This window comes from Triturus cristatus, chromosome 3_1 (genome assembly GCF_964204655.1).
Source record: "Triturus cristatus chromosome 3_1, aTriCri1.1, whole genome shotgun sequence".
In the NCBI taxonomy this organism is placed as follows: domain Eukaryota; kingdom Metazoa; phylum Chordata; class Amphibia; order Caudata; family Salamandridae; genus Triturus; species Triturus cristatus.
The window spans coordinates 575,808,682-575,827,912 of record NC_140583.1 but is presented as its reverse complement, the minus strand read 5'-3'; the positions used below and the strand labels follow the sequence as shown (position 1 = coordinate 575,827,912).

General features: G+C 52.0%; 1 protein-coding gene across 2 annotated transcripts in view; it reads right to left on the bottom strand.

Annotated features, from left to right (window-relative positions):
- The window catches only part of CHD2 (chromodomain helicase DNA binding protein 2), a 1,941,047-nt gene that overhangs the window by 179,805 nt on the left and 1,742,011 nt on the right, over positions 1–19,231 (bottom strand). For both annotated transcript variants that reach the window (XM_085644496.1, XM_085644497.1), the window contains one exon: positions 17,997–18,096. In XM_085644496.1, the coding sequence (XP_085500622.1) occupies positions 17,997–18,096 (100 nt within the window). The remainder of the gene's footprint in view (positions 1–17,996; positions 18,097–19,231) is intronic.

The following is a 19,231-nucleotide window of genomic DNA, read 5'->3' as shown; positions in this document are numbered from 1 at the left end:
GGTAGTGAGAAGGAACAAGAGTACTTCAGAAAGAGGGGCAGAAAGGGGATCCACAGCCTTCGCTGTGCACCATGCCACAAACTTATTCCACTTCAGGCGTACACCGTCTTTGTGCAGGGATGCCTGGCTGCCAAGATTACGTCACAGACTTCGGGAGGCAGGTCGAAAGACGTTAACTGCTGCTGCTCAATCTCCACGCAAGGAGGTGGAGAATGGACAGGTTTGGGTGGAGGACCGTCCCCTGCTGCTGCGACAGAAGAGCCTCCTGAAGAGGCAGTCTGATCGGAGGATCGATGGCTATGTTGAACAGCTCGGGATACGAGACTCTTCGTACCCAGTCCGGAGCCACAAAATTGACTTGAGCCTGGTCGCGCCTGATCTTCTTCAGCACTCTGGGCAGAAGTGGTATAGGTGGAAAGGCGTACAACAGACCGCAAATCCACTTGTGACGAAAAGAGTCACCTAGCGAGTGTCGCTCTGGAAATTCCAATGCACAGAATTGCTGACATTGCGCATTCTCTTCGGTGGAGAATAGTTCTAACCAAGGCTCTCCCCACTGTTGAAAGAGACCTTGCACCACCTGAGAGTGAAGACGCCATTCGTGATCCATCAGGCACCTGCGACTGAGTTTGTCTGCCCTGGCGTTCAGAGAACTTGCCAGGTGTTGAAGCACCAAGGAAATGCCTTGATGTTCCAGCCATGTCCAGAGGCGGAGGGTCTCCTGACAGAAGGTCCACAACCCCACCCCGCCCTGTTTGTTGCAGTACCACATGACGGTGATGTTGACAGTGAACACCTGCAATACTCTTCCCCGGACAGAGGGAGGGAAGGCTTTCAGTAAATGACGAATCGACCGGAGCTCCAGAAGGTCGATGTGGAGTCCGGACTCCACCGGAGAACAGAGGCCTCTGATCTCCGCCTCCCCCATGGGACCACCCCATCCCAGAAGGTATGCGTCCGTTACCTGTAGGAAGCTGGCTCTGTATATACTATACCAAAGTGAGGTATAGTGGGCAGACTCCAGTGGAACCCCAAAGGTATGCAGAGGTAAAATTAGATAGACCCTTACTCTCTATTTGTGGTAGTGTGGTCGAGCAGTAAGGCAGTATCAGAGGACAGTGTTAAGCATTTGTTGTACACACTCAGACAGCAAATGAATTCACACACTGAAAGACTGAAATTCAGACCAACTGTTTTTGTATCAAAATATGCTTTTAGTAAGAACCAAGCAAGCCTGGCACAGGGAAGCAATAAATACTTTACAGTAGTAAATGCTGATTGTAAAACAGTTCAATTGTAAATTGTAAATGTACTATGGTTTGACTTACAGTATTGTTTCAGAGAAATGCAATCACTTGTAAATAAGAGTACATAGACCTGAATGGGATTTTCAGTAAAATAGCAGGTAAGTTACCTTTGGATTACTTTTCTTACTCAGTGCTGTATGCCTGGATGCAGCACTGGGACATTTCCTGCAAATAGATGAGTAAAAGCTATTTTGTTAAATCATACCATTTTAAAGAATTTCTTTAGGTTTCAAAACTCCACACTTGGAAACTTTTTCAGGAAAAAGTGTTAATGTTTTCTTATGGTTATCGTTTTTTTAGGTAAGTAATCGGTCTTTGGAGTTGACGTTCTGGGGTTAGAACAAGGGTTCCCCCAGGGTCAAGGATGCACTCTTGTTACACTCTCAGAGGCACTAGGGCGGCCGGGTGCAGAGTGCTGAGGCTCAATGTTATTCAATAGAGGATAGGGAGCCTCCAGTTGGTGGCTGCTAGCAATCAGGCCACTGGATTGTGGGAGCAAAGCTCCTGGACTTTAGCTCACGGCAAATGGGGAAACAATTTAACACCAAAGGTGCACTCTCAGCGGCACTAGGGCGGCCGGGTGCAGGGTGCTGCCTCAAGGTTGGATGCCCTGTTGTTTCCAATGGGGAACCTATGGTATGCAAAAGCACTGCAGGCAGGGAGACAAAGGACTTCTGGGTGCAACCACCACTTCGAGAGGTAAGTTGGGAAGTTAGGGGTTGGTTAGGAACCGTCGGTTTGGGCACACAAGGCCGTGGGGCGTCGGGTGCAAGAGTGTCTTTTGGGGACGGATCTTCTTACCAACTCCAGGTTGTGATTAGGGGGGGGCTTCTGGATTTAGGCTGCAGGCGTCGGCTGGAAGCCGGTCAGGGGTCGCCGGATCTCAGTTCAGGATCACCGGGGTGACCTCCTCGTGGTGTTTGCCCACTCGACCTCGGGCCGTGGATGGCGGGTGCAGAGTGGGGCAGATTCATGGTCTCCGGCTGCTGCCAGAGGTTGCAGTTGAACAAATCCGGTGTTCACGGGAGAAGCAGTCTTTGGAAGTGAAGGAAGGCAGGTCCTCAGGGGTTTTTGAGGTTGCTGGCTGCAGGACACACCAGGATTTTGCAGGAGCAGGTTCGAGGGGGAGACAAGCCGGTAGGGCTGGGGTCAAGTCAGTGGGCGTCTTCATCTTGTTAGCTGCTGCACGGCTGTTCGGTCCTTCTTCTTTTCTACTTGTTTCTTGTCTGGATCTGAGGAAGCAAGGTTCAGGGGTGCCGCTAAATACTAGATTTAGGGACGTTACAGGTAGGTAAAAGGCAGGGACCAATGGGTCCCTTCCCTAGGGTGGGTACACCGCCTATTTTGCCACTCTCCAGTGGAGGGGGGCATGGGCCTGTCCGTGGTTGGCTGAGTCCCACCATCTTCAAGATGGCGCGGACTGAAAGTTGTGTTTCACCTTACCTCCCCCACCTGAGAGGTGGAGTTGGCAGAGGTGGGCAAACCTCTCTTCCTCACTTGTTTTCCCCGCCGGTTCTCCCCCCCAAGGTGGGGGTCAGAACTAGTGGGAACCAGTTGCTGAAAGCAGCAACTGGCCTGGAGAAGCTCACAAGGGCGACAAGCCTTTGAAGCTTCCCCTTCGTGAACCCTGCCCATCCTGGGGGAAGAGGCTTGGCACCTCGTCCCAGGATGTGCATTGTTTCAGGCCACAGAGAGCAGCAGGCTCTCGACCCAGGGGTCCAGAAACATGTCTGGCGGTGGCAGCTGAAAGTAGCCACTCAGCCTAGACACTAGTGGTGGGTAGTTTTCAGGGGGCATGTCTAAGATGCCCTCTGTGTGCATTTTTCATTAAATATCACACTGGCATCAGTGTGGATTTAATGTGCTGAGAAGTTTGATACCAAACTTCTCAATTTTCAGTGTAGCCATTATGGTGCTGTGGAGTTCATAGTGACAACCTCCCAGCACCATATACTCTTAATGGCAGCACTGCACTTACAATGTCTAAGAATGGACTTAGACACTGTAAGGGTACAGGGATCATGCACCTGTACCCTCACCACTGGTATAGTGCACCCAGCTAGAGGGGTGACTGACCTATGCCAGGGCAGTGGGTTGTAGGCATGGCACACAGAGATGTGTGGCATGTCGACTCTTCACTTTGTTCTGCACCAAAACACGCAGCCTGCAAAGGCAGTGTTGAGTGTAGTGGTACAGGGCCTCTAAGGGTGGCACAATAAGTGCTGCAGCCCTTAGAGGCCTTCTCTGGACATAGTGCCCTGGGTACCTGTGGTACCAATTACCAGGGACTGACCTGTGGCCATAGATGCCAATTGGGTTAGTTTTGGGAAAATAACACAGGCCCTGGGAACCTGACTGTCAGGGACCCAGGGCACATCAAGTAAAAGTGCATCAGTAGTCTGGCAAAAGGTGTGGGGGGGGGGTTCGTGAGCCACCACTGCAGTTGTCGTGCAGTACCCTCCGAAATCTAGACGCAATCAGACAGTTTCCCCTAATGCTGCACCCACTGGAACTTCAGGTCCCACTGCAGAGTCTGCATATGCCACCTGGCATGATCGACCAGCAGGATGCAGGAGGCCATCAGACCCAGCAGCCATAGAACCATCCTGACCGAAACTCGGGATAAAGGCTGAAAGATCGGAATCAGAGCCTGAATATCCCGAACCCGTTGTTCGGGAGGATAGACCAGAAACTGCTCAGAGTCCAGAACCGCTCAGATGAAGAGGAGCTTCTGGGAGGGACTCAGATGTGACTTCGGCATGTTGATGGAGAACCCCAGCGAATGCAGGAGGTCGGCTGTAGTCTGGAGGTGGGAGACGACTGTTCGGGGTGAGCCCGTCTTCAACAATAAAAGTCGTTGAGATAGGAGAAGACTGGAACCCCTAATCTGCGCAGATGAGCTGCGACCACCGCCATCACTTTTGTGAACACCCGAGGGGCACTGGTGAGGCCGAAGGGGAGCACGGTATACTGAAAATGCTTGTGGCCTACCGTGAACCGCAGGTAACGTCGGTGGGCCGGCAAGACGGGGATGTGGAAATAAGCGTCCTGCAAATCCAACGCTACCATCCAGTCTCCAGGGTCTAGGGCAGCAAGAACCTGAGCTAATGTCAGCATCTTGAACTTCTCCTTCCAGAGGAAGGCATTGACGCTCCTGAGGTCCAAGATAGGGCGTAGGCCCCCTTTGCCCTTCTTGGGCACCAGAAAGTAGTGGGAGTAACAACCCCGTCCTACTTCTGGGCCAGGAATGCGCTCGATGGCCCCCTTGGCCAAGAAGGCCGTAACTTCCTCCTGCAGAAGTTGCAAGTGATCCCCTGATATGCGGACGATTTGCAGCACCCATCTGTCCGAAGTGATGGTACGCCAGTGGAGCAGGTGATGGCGAACTCTGCCTCCTACTGCCGTGGAATGGGCCTGAAACCTCAGACTAGGAAGACTTTGAGGGAGATGCTGCGGGAGCGGATGTGGACTCACCGGCTCTCTCCCCCCCTGCTCAGCCACGGCGGAATCCACGTCCGTGTTGAGGCTGGTTCTGTGGCTGGACGAACGTGCGGGGGCGCCCCTTCCTTGGCCACGAAAGGTGAGAAAAGCAGAAGTTTGCTGGCGCTGGGCCGACAGGCCCAAAGACTTGCCCGTATCCCTGGAGTCCTTAAAGTGCTCCAGCGTGCTATCTGCTTTGTCGCCAAAAAGGCGACGGCCATCAAAGGGCATGTCCATGAGAGTGCTCTGGACATCCCCTGAAAAGTTCATGGACCTCAGCCAGGCGTGACGACGAATCGCCACCGTCATTACAATCGCTCTACCCAGCGAGTTCGCGGTGTCATGTCCATATCTGATGGAATACCGTGCTGTATCACGCCCCTCAGCAAGAGCCTGGGCGAGCCGTGTCCTGGCCTCCTCTGGACACTGGGGCAGCACGTCCACCACCGTATCCCACAGAGAGTGGGTGTAACGGTCCAAAAGGCACGCGGTATTAATGGACTGCAGCCCCAGACTGAGGGAGGAAAACAGTTTCTTGCCAAACTGTTCCATCCTTTTGGATTCCTGATACGGAGGTGCGGACGGGAAGGTGGTTTGGGACGTGGAGGCCTGGATGACCAGACTTTCAGGGGTGGGGTGTACGGACAGAAAGCTGGGGTCACCCGGAGCTGGGCAGTGGCGCCAGGCCACGTTCCGATCCACAGGAGAGACTGTGGAGGGCTTGGACCAAGTGCCCATCAGAACGTCGGTGAGGGCCTCATTAAACTGCAGCAGAGGCTCCGAAGAGCTTACTGGCGGTTGAAGCACCTCAGTGAGGAGGTTAGTCCTCATGGCCGCTGCAGGGAGCTCCAGGTGTAAGGCCTGGGCCGCCCTGCGCAGCACCACAGCATAAGTAGCACCCTCCTCCGTAGCCACGGAAGGAGGAGAGATGAAACCAGTGTCAGGCGAAGTGTCTAGACCACGGGCGTCCCCCAGCTCATCTGCCCAGTTCTGACTTAACTGGCACTGCTGTGCCAGAGGGTCCTCAGACCCCTCCCAGTCCTCCCCTTCATCCGTGTCCTGGTAAACAGGCAGAAATGACGTAGCCTGGTCATAGGTGAAAGGCTCAACCATCGACGCCGGAGACGGCGCCGACCGGCGCCGCTCCGATGCCGGACCCGGACTGAAACTAGGGACGGCGTCGTCTGAGCGACACCATGGGTGTCGGCGCCAGCGGAGGAGTCGTGAGGTCAACTGGCGTCGACCGGGATCCAGGCTTGGATCCCATGGGGATCTGCGGCGTCGGGACCGAAGTCGACGACGGCGCCGGGGCCGAAGCCGCCGGCTTGCTAGGACCCCCCAGTTGGATCTGCGGAGCCCGGAGGTGCGCCAGCAGGCCTCGACGGCGGAAAGAGACTCCTCATGGCCACGAGGAAGTCTCGAATCTCGCCCGGAGTCGCATGAAGCCCAGGGACCAGAGGGTGTGTGGCCGGATGCGACTCCTGCGGCTCCGGCGGACCCGTGCGGGTGGTAGCACACGAACCCTCGGCCGAGTCGCGCGACCGGCGAGGGGAGTCAGAAGAGCGATGTCGATTCTTCGACTTTTTTTTGCCATGCCTCGACCTACCTGAGTGCGAGTTACACAGTGGTCTCCAGGGGGAGACCAAACCATATACTAAAAAAGTGGAATGCGAACTGCGACCAAAGTCAGGACTTGGACCAGGAGACTCAGAAGACCTGGGACACAAGGACCCACCCAAAGTAAGTACCAGGAACCCCAAGGATACTGTGTGCAGAGAGGAAACACAGCCACATACTCAATAGAAATCAACGGCAAATTAGCGGTTGTAGTTTTTAAGAAGAAGGACCCTTCCCAATGGAACCTGCAGAAACCCTGTGGAAGACAGAAGGTTGGAGGGTCACTCTGCTCATAGATACCCTAGGAACAAGGATACGTACACCAGGGAAGCCGGGTGCATAAATGCGAAGTATCCGCCGTAGACCACAACAGAGGCCATTGTAAAAGATGCCGCTGGCGCAGACTGAAGGATTCCAGTGGAATCCAAGGGTAGATTCTTGAAGTGAAGAATCTGCAAGCCGAGGAGACTGAGTCTATTCCACTAGGAGGTGACCAGGAGGCACGGAAGAACAATGCCCACCAATGTTGGAAGATGCAGGAGTGATGAAGGTGTCCTTGTCACAGCAGCTGTGATGACCAGGCAATGCTGAGGAAAACCAGAAGTCATGCACATAGGAAGTCAAGAACCAGGAGGTCGGTGTCTGGCAGGAGCACCAACAAGCCTTGGCAGCTACAACAAGCAGGGAAAGCGAAAAAGGAGCAAAGTTGGGACCAGCAAGGGCCAAAGGACTCACTGCAAGCAGGAGAGTCACAGCAGTCCCCAAGAAAACAGGGGAGCCCACTGAAGCAGGAGTAGAGCCTCAGGAGGACCCACAGGCCGCAGGCACAGGAGTCGCAAGAGGACATTGAGCAGCTCACCACGAAGGAAGGCCCACAGTGCAGAGGATGCTGTGAAGACGTTGTACTTGGCAGGAAGAGATGTTGGAGGCTGGAGCTTCTTGTAGCCTGAAGATCTCTGGAGTTCAAAGTTAACAAACCTTGGCAACTGCAAGTTGATGCGGTGCACAGGGCTCCGGTCCCAGCGGTTCCGACGAGGGATGCCGGCCTCAAAGTTGCAGAGGGGACAGGTCAGGCCTTGAGGGAGTTGAAGAACCACCACGTGGGTTGGTGAGCCTTTCAATGTCCGAGGGATGTCAGGAGCAGCAGACTGGCCAGCTTTGTTGCGGTGCCTGCAGATGCAGGGCAGTGACTCCTTCACTCTAAGGGAGATTACTTAGGGTGTCCTTGACGCCCACAGGTCTGTTGAAGATTCTGGAAGAAGCACGGACATCGACGAAGAAGGCTTGAAGAACAGCGAGACCAGGAGTCTTCCCTGATGAAGTCTTGGCTCCAGATGCAGTCCTGCGAAGCCCAAGTGTCCAGACGGTTTAAGAGTGATGTTGTTTCAGGCTTGAGTCTTGTCCCATGACGAATCTGAAGAGCCACCCACCAGTAAGCCCTTAAGTACCCTAGGGAAAGGGTTGGAACGACTCAGGGGTCCCTCCCAGAAGAGGGGCTGGACAGAGGCTAAGATACTCCCATGTCCTTTGTCTACTTTCGTGCCAGAGCAGGAGCCAAGAGCTCCATGAACTGGCTCCAACCGGAGTATGCAAGGATGGCACCACATGTGCCCTTCAAAGCAGTCTGGTGGTGCAATCAAGCACCCCTACCCCAGCCCAATACACTAAGTCCTGTCTGGGAGGTGGTCACACTTCCCGGTGACAGGAAACCTATTGTTCTCAGCTCAGCAGCAGGAGGAGGGCAGAATCATGTCTGGGGTCGGCAGCCGCACTATCTTGCTGGCAGACCCTAGAAGGCTGTTACTGGGAGTACTGGGAGGTGTTCCAGAGGAGCCCCCAGTGCACGGAATCATACCTCCAACACCAGTATTGGTGTTTGGGCGCAATTCCAACATGTTTGATATCAAACATGCCCAGGTTCGGCACAGTCACTTTATAGTGAGCCATCGCGTGATGACAGATGGCCACTATATGTATCAAAATGGCTGACAGCAATTACAAAGCCTGGAGAATCGACTCCAGGGTTTGTAGGGGTGTCCTGCTCATGCAGGGGCACCCACACACTTTTAGCCCAGCACCCAGCTGGCCTGCCTTAGGGGTGACCTCAGATATAATAAAACGTATATCTGCCATAAGGGGTGTTAGCACCAGCTTAGAGAGGCTGCAATGGTAGGCCTCTAGCCAGTTTGAGTGATCTCTTACGGAATGCACAATGCATGCTGCAGCCCATGGGAGACCCCTTGTTTACCTATGCCCTGGATACCTCAGTACCATAGTATATGGGACATATAGGGGTACACTAGTAGCCAATTGTGGAGGTACAGAAGTATTTACCATATCAAATTTAGGGTGAAGCAGAGTGACTTTGGCCATGATTAGCAGGATCCCAGTCAGACTAGTCAAAAAAAAACAGACAGACGCCAGCAAAAAGCGGGGGTAACCATGAAAGCAGATCCTACTTTCCTACCACATAATACACCCATTTCCTCATAATCCATCACCAGAAAGTGTGGCGATACAGGCCTCCACCAACCATCTGAAGCTCAATGCATTTCATACCACCCCGCCAGACAGAGTTGAAATGCATGGAGGCTTTTACCAAAAGTATGTTCTCCACGGCCAGCCTGCCCTCAGGTTCGCAAATAACAGCTGTCTTCTGGAGAGCTACATTCACACATTATGGGACATGGTGGCAGATATTTTGCACATGGTCACAGATGATTGAAGGCCGAATTCCAATGCCTTATTCAAGATGGACAAAATGCGGGGAGGTACTCTATTAAATTGGGTCTGGACACAACCAACTACCTGGGTAGAGCAGTCGGCACCAGGGCGGTTCTTCATCACCACACTTGGATCCACTCCACTGGATTCTCCAGGGCCATCCAACAGTCACTTGTGGATATGCCCTATGATGTGACCCATCTCTTTGGAGACCAACCAGATTAGGCCCAGTAGAATTTTAAGGACAGCGCGCTCTCTCGGGCTCACTCGGGCCATGCGCCACTTCCCCCAAATATTTTGCCCCTTTCGAGGCTGCGGGAGGGGAGACAAACAGAGGCAACAACAGACAGCACGCCTCTCGGACCTCTCTAAGTAAAGGCAAGGGATCAGAGTCTAGGCCCACAGGGGAAACAATATACTCAAACTTTAGCCCCTCCTCCAGCTACTGCCACAAATTTACTATAAGTCAGCCTCGGCAGTGCAACACTGCCCAGTTGGAGGCTGCATCACCTTTCAACTCCCTAGATAGAGAAGGATCACATTCAACCATGGGGTGCTCCAGATTGGGTAATATGGTGACTCCCTAGCCTTCCTATCACATACCTCCGGCATGCCACCCACACCACAACACCTCAAGGAGGACCAATTGTCCATACTCCATGGGGAAGTTCAGGCTCTCTTGGCCCAGGGAGCCATAGAGAGGGTGCCAGCATCAGAGATCGGTACTGGCTGTTATTTCTATTAAGTCCAGGTGCAGAGTAAGGACAGAGGCCTTTGCCCAATCCTAGAAGGATCTTGCACCAGTCTCTACGCAAGCACCGCCTCCATGTGTGGAGAGTGACTGGTGACAGTGGAAGACTTTTGATCTTCCTCCTGAAGTAATTCGTGTCATCCTGGCAGCCAGGGGTTCTTCCACTAAAACTATGTATGAAGGATGCTGGAAGAAATTTGTAGTCTGGTGCTGGGATACGTTTGTTGTCTACTGTTCCTACTGCGACATTCAGCCTTTAATTGAAAGTACTCCTGCCCCACTGTGAACTGCAGATAGTGCCAGTGGGTCTGCAGGACATGGATTTGGAAATAAGCGCCTAGCAGGTGCAATGCTATCTTCCACTCTCTGGTGTCAAGGGCAAACAGAACCTCGGATTGGGTGAGCATCTTGAGTTTGTCCTTCCACAGGAAGGTGTTGAGGGTGAAGATCTAAAATAGGACGAAGGCCTCCGTCTTTCTTGAGCACAGGGAGATAGCAGGAGTAACACCCAGTTCTTACTTCCTAGGCTAGAACCCTCTCTATGGCCTCAAACCCTGCTCTTCCTGCTGCAAAATAGACAGATACACATCTGTCAGCCGCAGGATGGAGGGAAGTGTGTTGGGGGTGGACAACGTGCAGGATCCAGTTGTCCGAAGTGAGGTGTTGCCACCCTGGGAGAACATGTCATATCCTGCCTCCAGTAGGGTGGGTGTGCGCCTGGGGGGGCACAATAAAGTGGTTTTGCAGCAGCTGAAGGTGTGGGGGAATTAAGCAACTTGCTATTCCAGTTTTCCACGTTGTTGGTGGGTACCGCAGCCTCGGCCAGGCAAAGTCTATAGGGTCTTCTTGGCTGGTTGTATGTGCTACTGGTCCTGAAGAACGAGTTACTTACCTTCGATAACAATGTATCTGGTAGAGACATAGTCTAGCCGCAGATTCCTTAACTTAGAATATTCCCAGGCGTCAGACTGGATCCGGAAAACTTTCCGCAGCAGCACCTCTGCGCGCCGGGGGCGGCATCGCACGTCTCCGCCCTGACGTCGTCCACGGGCATGACGTCAGCAGATCCAAATATGCCCCCCGGCGCACTGACGTCAGTTTTCGTCAGAGAAACTATTCCGCGCCGCAACGCGGAACCACCACCAAAAAACTTAAAACGGAACCACCACCAAAAAACTGTTAGAACATGGGAACAGTGTGCGAAAATGATGAAAAACATGGAATGATGAAAAACCACACCATAAAAGAAAGTGCCAGGCACTGTATACTGAAACTAGTAAAGGGAAAGAGCAGAGCACCGCTCTGAGAAGCAACCCCGCAAAATTGAAGGCCAACCACCCTGGGAGGTAAATGAAGATGTAAACAACATCATGGCAGACGACAGAAGGTCCGCAACCTTAATGTATAACCGTGAAGGACAAGTCCGGAACATAGGAGCTAGGACAACTGACCACAAGACGTCAGCAGAAAGAGACGTTGTATCCCCAATAAGAGATTAAAAAAATGTGGCAGGGCCAATAGACCTCAAACCAATGGAGCACAGGGGTGGTAAGAGACCCCAAGGCGATAAAGAAAGGGAGAGTGGGGGGTGGGAAAAAAACACGAATAGAACCCACACTGTACAACCCAGGGCGTAGGGTTGGAAAGGACACATGACACATGAGCATACCGTCCAATTACGAAAATGGGAGGAGTAGAGCTATGAAAGCAGAATGAAGCATTCTGTGTGGGAGTGAAGTGAAAGCGTCACCCTGCAGAAGGATCAAGCTACCCGAAGGGAGGCGAGCGTAGAAAGCCCAACCTGAAAAGGTCCTCGCAGAACGGGGAGGACGGGCGGGCGTTAAGGAATCTGCTGTTAGACTATGTCTCTACCAGATACATCGTTACCGAAGTTAAGTATCTCGTTCATCTGAGAGAGACATCTAGCCGCAGAATAGATACCAAAGCCATACCCATAGAGGAGGCGGGTCTGCGACTGAACCCCACCAAGCTCTAGAGAGAACTTGACCGTCAAAAAAGTGACTAAAACAGTGCCGTCAATCGTATGATGAAGCACAGTGGGGACAGTAATGTCAGCACAGCTAACTCACAGACCATGAAGCTCAGAAGAGAGCGGAGAACAATGGAAGACAAAAGGTACCACAAGCCAACAAGAACAGGATGAAAACCCCTTTTGTGTGTAACGGGTTGAGAGAGGGAAAGCCCAGAGCCAGAATGCACATGCTGGAGCAAGAGTTCACAACTTTGAAAAGGGAAGAGGAACCAAGCCTAGGGCCCGAGGGATCCGCAGGATCCGAGGTGTCGACAGAAAGCAAAAAACGATTACCGGTCGACCTGGCATAGCAGTGGAACAAACACTGTTGAACCCGCGCCTGCAAAATACAGGGGGCAATGAAGGCAAAAGGCTGACTCCTGCCCAGCAAGTGCCGGTATGGAACAAGAAAACACATACTAAATATGCTGGAGTTAAAAGGAATCTGATGACACCGTCAGAAGTGGAACTGGACCTAGGGTGTGAAAGATCCACCAGATGTAATGTGGCCCAGTATGTAGAATACAGGAAGAAGCACTTTTCAAGCTGCATCAGCTAGACACATGTGACAACATTGGCAGGCAACCAATCCATGGGCAGAAGGCCAGTAGTAAATTAGAAGACACGCCAAGACATAGGCGGTCTGTTACAACTGGCGAAAGGGCCAATGGCCCCCAGCCGAGCCTCAAAGTAGGAGCGACACTGTAAGACATCGAAGCATACCGGAAGGCACCTAAGCACATTGTGTGAACGTTAGAACCACACGAAGAAAGGAAATGCCTCCTGCAGGGCAGCGTAAGCATCTCTGATGCGCACAACATCAAGAGGGCAATGGCCCAAAAGGCGAACCAGGCAGCCGAGCACCACATGGAGACGGTGGCACAAGCAGACCGGGTCAGTGACCACGGACACCGCATGAATAAAAGAGCAACATCCCTCCCTTGCTCGGGAAGAACCATGGTCCCCTGCAAGCTAGAGGCACAACAGTGGAAACAGTTAGGATCAATGTGCCCCGGAGCACAAGGAGCAAGTATTCAGAAGAAATACGCCCCATGAAAAAAATCACAGCATGATCCAAGCAGAAGTGTGGAAACACCGCTGAGGGGTAGCAGGGAATGTGGAAAAAAACGCTGTAGGAGAAGTGGTGAGAAAAGAGGTCCCATACAGCAGAGATAAATGCTAAGCTAGTACCTTAGAGGACGAGCCCAATAAGGGCTGCGTGCCCAAGTTGGTACTATACTAAACATTGCCGCACAGCGGCGGAGATGGTGTGAGCTGTAAAAACAAGGACAAAAGCACTACAGACAAGCCGGACCAAAGGCTCCCGAAGTGCGACAGGGCGATGCTAATAATAGGATCGCAGGACAAAAGACAGGGAGGGACTCCCCGAAGGATGTCCGCAAGGAATACTCCATAGGAGCGTACTAAGGCAAGGCAGTCGCCCAGCACCAGCATATACCCCACATAGGGTAAGTGTCAACCCCTGACAAGGGGATCCTCTTGGGCAAAACACGCAGTCAGAGGACTGAACAGAAGATTAAACCAGCCATGCGGCTGAAATCGAACAAATCAGAGAAGGCAGAGCAGCTGTGGGCAGCAATCGAAGATTAAACCAGCCATACAGCTGAAATCCAACAAATCAGAGAAGGCTGAACAGCCGTGGACAGCAAAAGGGGAACCTACAATACACGTTTGTGATAGAGGAGTAGGAAAATAAGGCACAGAACAGTGCAAAAGTTATGGCAACCCGGACAAGAGCCGGGAGACTGCCAAATCCGTGTGGGGATCAAAAAGGTCCACACCATTAAACGGTAGATCTCTGAGGGCATCCCGAACATTATCTGGGAAACGACTGTCGCGCAGCCATGCATGGCGGTGCAAAGCCACAGATGGAGCAAGAGTTCGTCCCACAGAGTCAGTGGCATCAAGGGAAGAATGGAGCGAAAATTGCGCCATCCCCCTGCCATCAAGCAGAAGCAACTGTGACCGCGGCTCTTCTGGAATAGAAGGGAGAAGGATCTTGACCAGGTCCCAAAGGGTCGAGGATGAACGAGCGAACACTAACACAGTATTCAATGCGCGGATACCTGCACTGGTAGAAGCAAAAAGCTGGCGAGCACACGCGTCCAGCCACCTAGACTCCCTAGTGGGAGGTAATAATGGCAAGGCGGATGAAGACTGTAAGGCCACCTGAACAACGAGCCCTTGAGCCGTAGGGTGAGTGGACAGGCAGAGTGGATCACCCAGAGCAGGACGGTGCCTACGGGCAATAGCCCGATCAACAGGGTCATCAGAAGAGGGCCTTGCCCATGAGCCACGCAAAATGTCAAACAAAGAGCTGCCAAATGCCAGAAGAGGCTCCACCTCAATAGGCCCCATATGGAGCAGTTCCAGTAAAGGAGCAGACAGCAGGAGGGCCACAGGAAGCTGAAAACCAAGAATAGCAGCCGCCCTGTGAAGCAGCCCCAGCTTCAGTTTCCATCCGGTAAGGCGATAATAAGCTGTCAGTAGGAGACGTCTGAAGACTAAGCCATCCACTGGACAAAAAAAGTGGAGGAGCCGGAGACTGACCTGAAGGCCAGGCAACACAAGGTACTTGCACCATGGGCTCCCGATCTGGGGGAATCCAGAGAAGCGTCAACCTCTTGACCAGGAGGCGATGTTGCTGGCACCAGCGTCGATCGACACCGTGTGGAGGTCGCAGCGACGTCCGAGGAGTCGGGAGGAGCAGCAACCTCATGAAGAAGCTTGGACCGTGGCACCGGCGTCGATTGACGCCGGGTTGGAGTCTGGGCGTCGACGACCTCCAGAGGGGACTCGACCTGGACGCCGTCCAACGTCGATCCCACTGCAAAATGTGCCCTTTTGGTCAAGCCGGGCATCGGGGCCGGCGCCACCTCCGACGTCGAGCCGGGCGTCGGGGCCGGCGCCGCCTCCGACGTCAGCGCACGAAGCTGCTCAGGGCTATGCGAAGACTGACGGGGTGGGCTGGACGGGCGACTTGGAGGACCCACTGGGCCGTGACCCGTCGGCGCCGTATCGCCTCCGGATCTGGAGTCGAGGCACACAGCCGGCGCCGAGGAAGAATACGCAGGCGAGGACCCGACATGATTGTCCTCCACCTGTTTGGGACCCGTAGGCACTCCAGGGAGAGGTGGGGACTCAAAGTACGAATAGAATGCAATAGAATAAGCCTCCATTTGAGCATGAGTCGCCCCAACCCCCGGAAAGGGAGGGTATGGAGGAAGCGACTGCCGGGTGCCCTTACCTGGCATAGAGCAAAAGGGATGGGAGGAGGAACTCCGTGCTTGCTGCTTGTGCTTGAGCTTACGTGCCCTCGAACGACGTTCGTGGGAACGACCTCTGGACGGAGCACGAGCTGGAGGGGGAGAGCGGCGACTCGAAGGTGCTCGACCGGACAGCCGTGCAGCCAGCAGTTTCATATGGCGCTCTCAGAGGGACTTGGGCTTGATCCTCTGGCAGGCGTCGCACTCTTTGGAGTCGTGGTGCATGCCGAGGCACCACATACAGATGAGATGCAGGTCAGTGCCAGACATCTGACGCGCACAGGCTTCACAAGCCTTAAAACCCGAAGGCATTGCACACTGTTTCGGCGACACCGAAGGTGTCTAAAAGGCCTAAAAACCAGGCCAAGGAACTGCCGGTCATCCAGGATCCGCGTTGGGACGAGGAAAAGAAGAACACTGACGTCAGCGCACCAGGGCGCTGGGGGGGGGGCATACATGGCTCCGCTAACATCATATCCGTGGACGGCGTCTGGGTGGAGCCGTGCGGCGCCGCCCCCGGCGCGCAGAGGTGCTGCTGCGGAAATGTTTCCGTATCCAGTCTGATGCCTGGGGATATTCTAAGTTAAGGCATCTGCGGCAAGACGTTTCTATCAGATAACCTCTACAATGGCAAGGGAGGGGGAAAAACAGCTGCTGATATGGACGTATTGGAGCAGATGGGCCAAAGGAGTGTGCTGTGGCCCTGCATTCGACAAAGTGTTTGAGGGCTAAATTTGCCTTCTCGCCAACGAGGCGAGAGCCAAATAAGGATATGTCCAGTAGAAAAGACTGGACATCCACGGAGAAGTCCGTAGACCTCATCCAGGCATGTCTCCTCAATGTAACGCTTGTGCGAATTGACTGGTCATGGCAATCAGTACTGTCCAACTGACAAGGATTCATGAATTTCACTGCATTGCAGCAATCCTAGGTGACCTGTTTAAGTGTAGGGTGTAACCCCTCCAGTACAGCAGGAACTACCAGAGCAATGGAATCTCAAAGGGCATGAGTGTAGCAGTCCAATAGGCAGCTGGCGTTGAGAGACCATAATGCCAGACTAGTGGACAATTGCCAAAGGTTCCAAGGCACTCAGACTCTCTATCAGGTCTGGTGGAAGGAAATGGATGGGGCTTGACTCTGCATGGGGATGCTTGCTCGAAGTCAGAGAGCACTATTGGTTCAACTTTGTCCTCCCGTGCCGATGCTCTGGGGTCTGGCATGAGTTATGATGCCAAGACAAAATCAGCACCAAAGCCGGTGTAGGGCCCTTAACAGTCCAGAGGTTCCAGCAGGTGCAGAGGTTGGAACCACTGGTGGAGTCACAGCTGAAGGTTCTCGCGTTTTTTGGGGGTCCAGAATCGACCCGGCAGGAGCCGCAGCGTCCTGCAGAAACGCAGCATGACTTTGCAGAACACATGTATTTCTGTCACCAAGGGACCAATAAACTTGGATTGCCCAGGATGAATATCAAAATCAGCTCTGAGCGAGACTGACATTTATGTCATCACTCCTCAGGAGTTTGAAAGTGGCAGGAAGGGACTGAGACCCACTTGAACTTCTCATGCTTCTTTTTTGACTTACCCAAGGGCTTAGACCATGTCGAAGATTGGCCAAGGGAACAGGACCTTATCTTCGAATGGTCATGGCATAGAGCCTTCCAGTTCTTAGTGACATACAGCCTCACCTCATGGTGCTGGACGGGCTTCAGATTCATCAAGTCACTACCGCTTGGAGTTGTAGTTGGACCCCAAGCATCAAAGACAGATCTGATGGGGATCTGTCACAGGCATTTACTTGTGACAGTCCCTGCAAGGTTTGAACTCTGTGGTTTTAGGGGGGGACGGGACGTTTTCCCTTGCACGCTGGTGCAATTTTTGATAAAGTAGTCTTGTAAAAGTGCTAGGTTAGTTCTGGATTTGCACCTGGTGGCGCATACAGATAGGAACTGACATTGGTGCACATGGTTGGCAATTATATGCAGCTCCACACGTCACTTCCAGAGCAGAATGACATTGGCATGGAGAAACATGATGCCACCTACCAGTGCACAGGGTTATTGCTGAAAATTTTCCGTATCCAGTCGGACACCTAGGAAATATCCAAAAGGTGAAGAATCTGCAGTTAGAAGCATCCATCAAACACATATCTTTTGTACTGACACATTCACAATTTTGTATTTGTATAATAATTCTAGAAAATAGTTTTCTGCACACAATTACATTTGATTTCAAATGAAATAGAGTGTTCCACCATGGCTGATTTAGTAGACTGTGCCACATGATTTTCCTACCCTAAAACCCACAAATTACTAATACAGCTTTTTAAAATAGCAACTTTTGTCTGTTTTGTCTATGGTGTAAACCGTGACACGGATTAATCAATAATACACATATGAACCAATGTAATATTTCCCCCCTAGTGGCTCGGCAAATAATACAATTGTACTGTATTTTCAGCATCTGGTGGTAGTTACAAAAGATGTACCTTTAAAACAAGCATTTGTCAAACATCACTAAAATCTTTGTCTGGGGTGGTAAACTTGAGAATAGTTATCACAGTCAAGCCATGAGAAAAAAACATTTTACAAGACTTGTTTTTAATAACGTGTTGCAGTTATTTTAACCCCAAGTTTCCCCATTGACTCCTTGCTGACATAGCAATAAGACTGGCAGCACCCAGACCAAAAACAATGTTCCTATACCGCTGAGGTGCAAGTAGAATGAAGTGATAACACAACAATTGGGTCTGGCAGGTTCTTTGAGAGTCTAGTTAAGTGCTAAAAATGTTGTGGATTTTACCTCTTCCTCTTGGGATCGTTTCTTATGGGCCATTTTGTAGAGTTTGTGCAATTTTCTGGCATCAAATTCAGTGAACTTGGACACAAAGATCCATAAGTTTCTGGGAAAAAAAGTAATTAAATTTGAATGTATTTAACATAGACTAAGTTATGTTCCTTAAAAGAATTTACATTTAAGAATAAGTTTCTTACCCTAAAGTTTTTATGAACATATTTGAGTGAGAAAGTTTGTACTCGTTTCTAATTAGGCAACATACATTTTTCAAATTTCAACACTGAGGAGATTCACAAAGTATTTTAAGCACACAGGAAAGCAAGAACTGCAATTGAAGAGGCTAAATTCACAATCTTTATTAACAGAGTACTACCCTTGTAAATGTTAGTACAAGATTTCATCATTTGCAAATGCAGAGTAAATGTGGCTTTGTAAGCATTCCGTTAAAAGTATCTCCGACGTACAAGTTAGTACCTTCGGTAACGATGTCTCTGGTAGAGACGTCTGACAGAGAAGGACGATGCCGGAGACAGAGGCAGCGGTTCCTGAAGCCGTCCGCGGGGGACGGACGCGGTGTCGACGCTGACCTTGACATGCGTGCCGAAAGGAACTTCATCCGGCGCTCCCGCCAGGACTTCGGCTTCATGTGCTGATACACCTCACAATCTGTGGAGTCGTGTTGCTCCCCCAAACACCACATGCAGATGGGGTGAGGATCCGTCACTGACATCTGGCGCGCGCAAGACGAGCACGTCTTAAAGCCCGAAGGCATTCGCACACAGTTCTCAAGAAAATAGCCTAAAAGCGGAAAAAAGAAGGCCTGAAACAGGCCAGGGACAAGATCCGGATCCACGTTGCGCGCGGAAAAGAAGAAAAATGACGTCAGCATGCCGGGGTGGTGCATATGTGACCTTGCTGACGTCACGCCCGCAGAGGACGTCGGGCGGAGTCGCGTGGTACCACAGCGCACAGAGATGCTGGGCAAGAAAGTTTTTCCGGGTCCAGTCTCACGCCTGGGGATAATTCTACGTTAAGGAATCTGCGGCTAGTAGTCTCTATCAGATATATGTATTCTCTGTGAATCCATAAGCAGTAGAATATCTTGCTGATAAACAAGTTACTTACCTTCTCTAATGCTCTTACTGGTAAATACTCTAACCGCAGATTCCTAACCTTTAGAGACTTTTCATACCAATGCTCCCACGCACAGTGACGGCAAGATATGGCCCAGTGTAGGATTT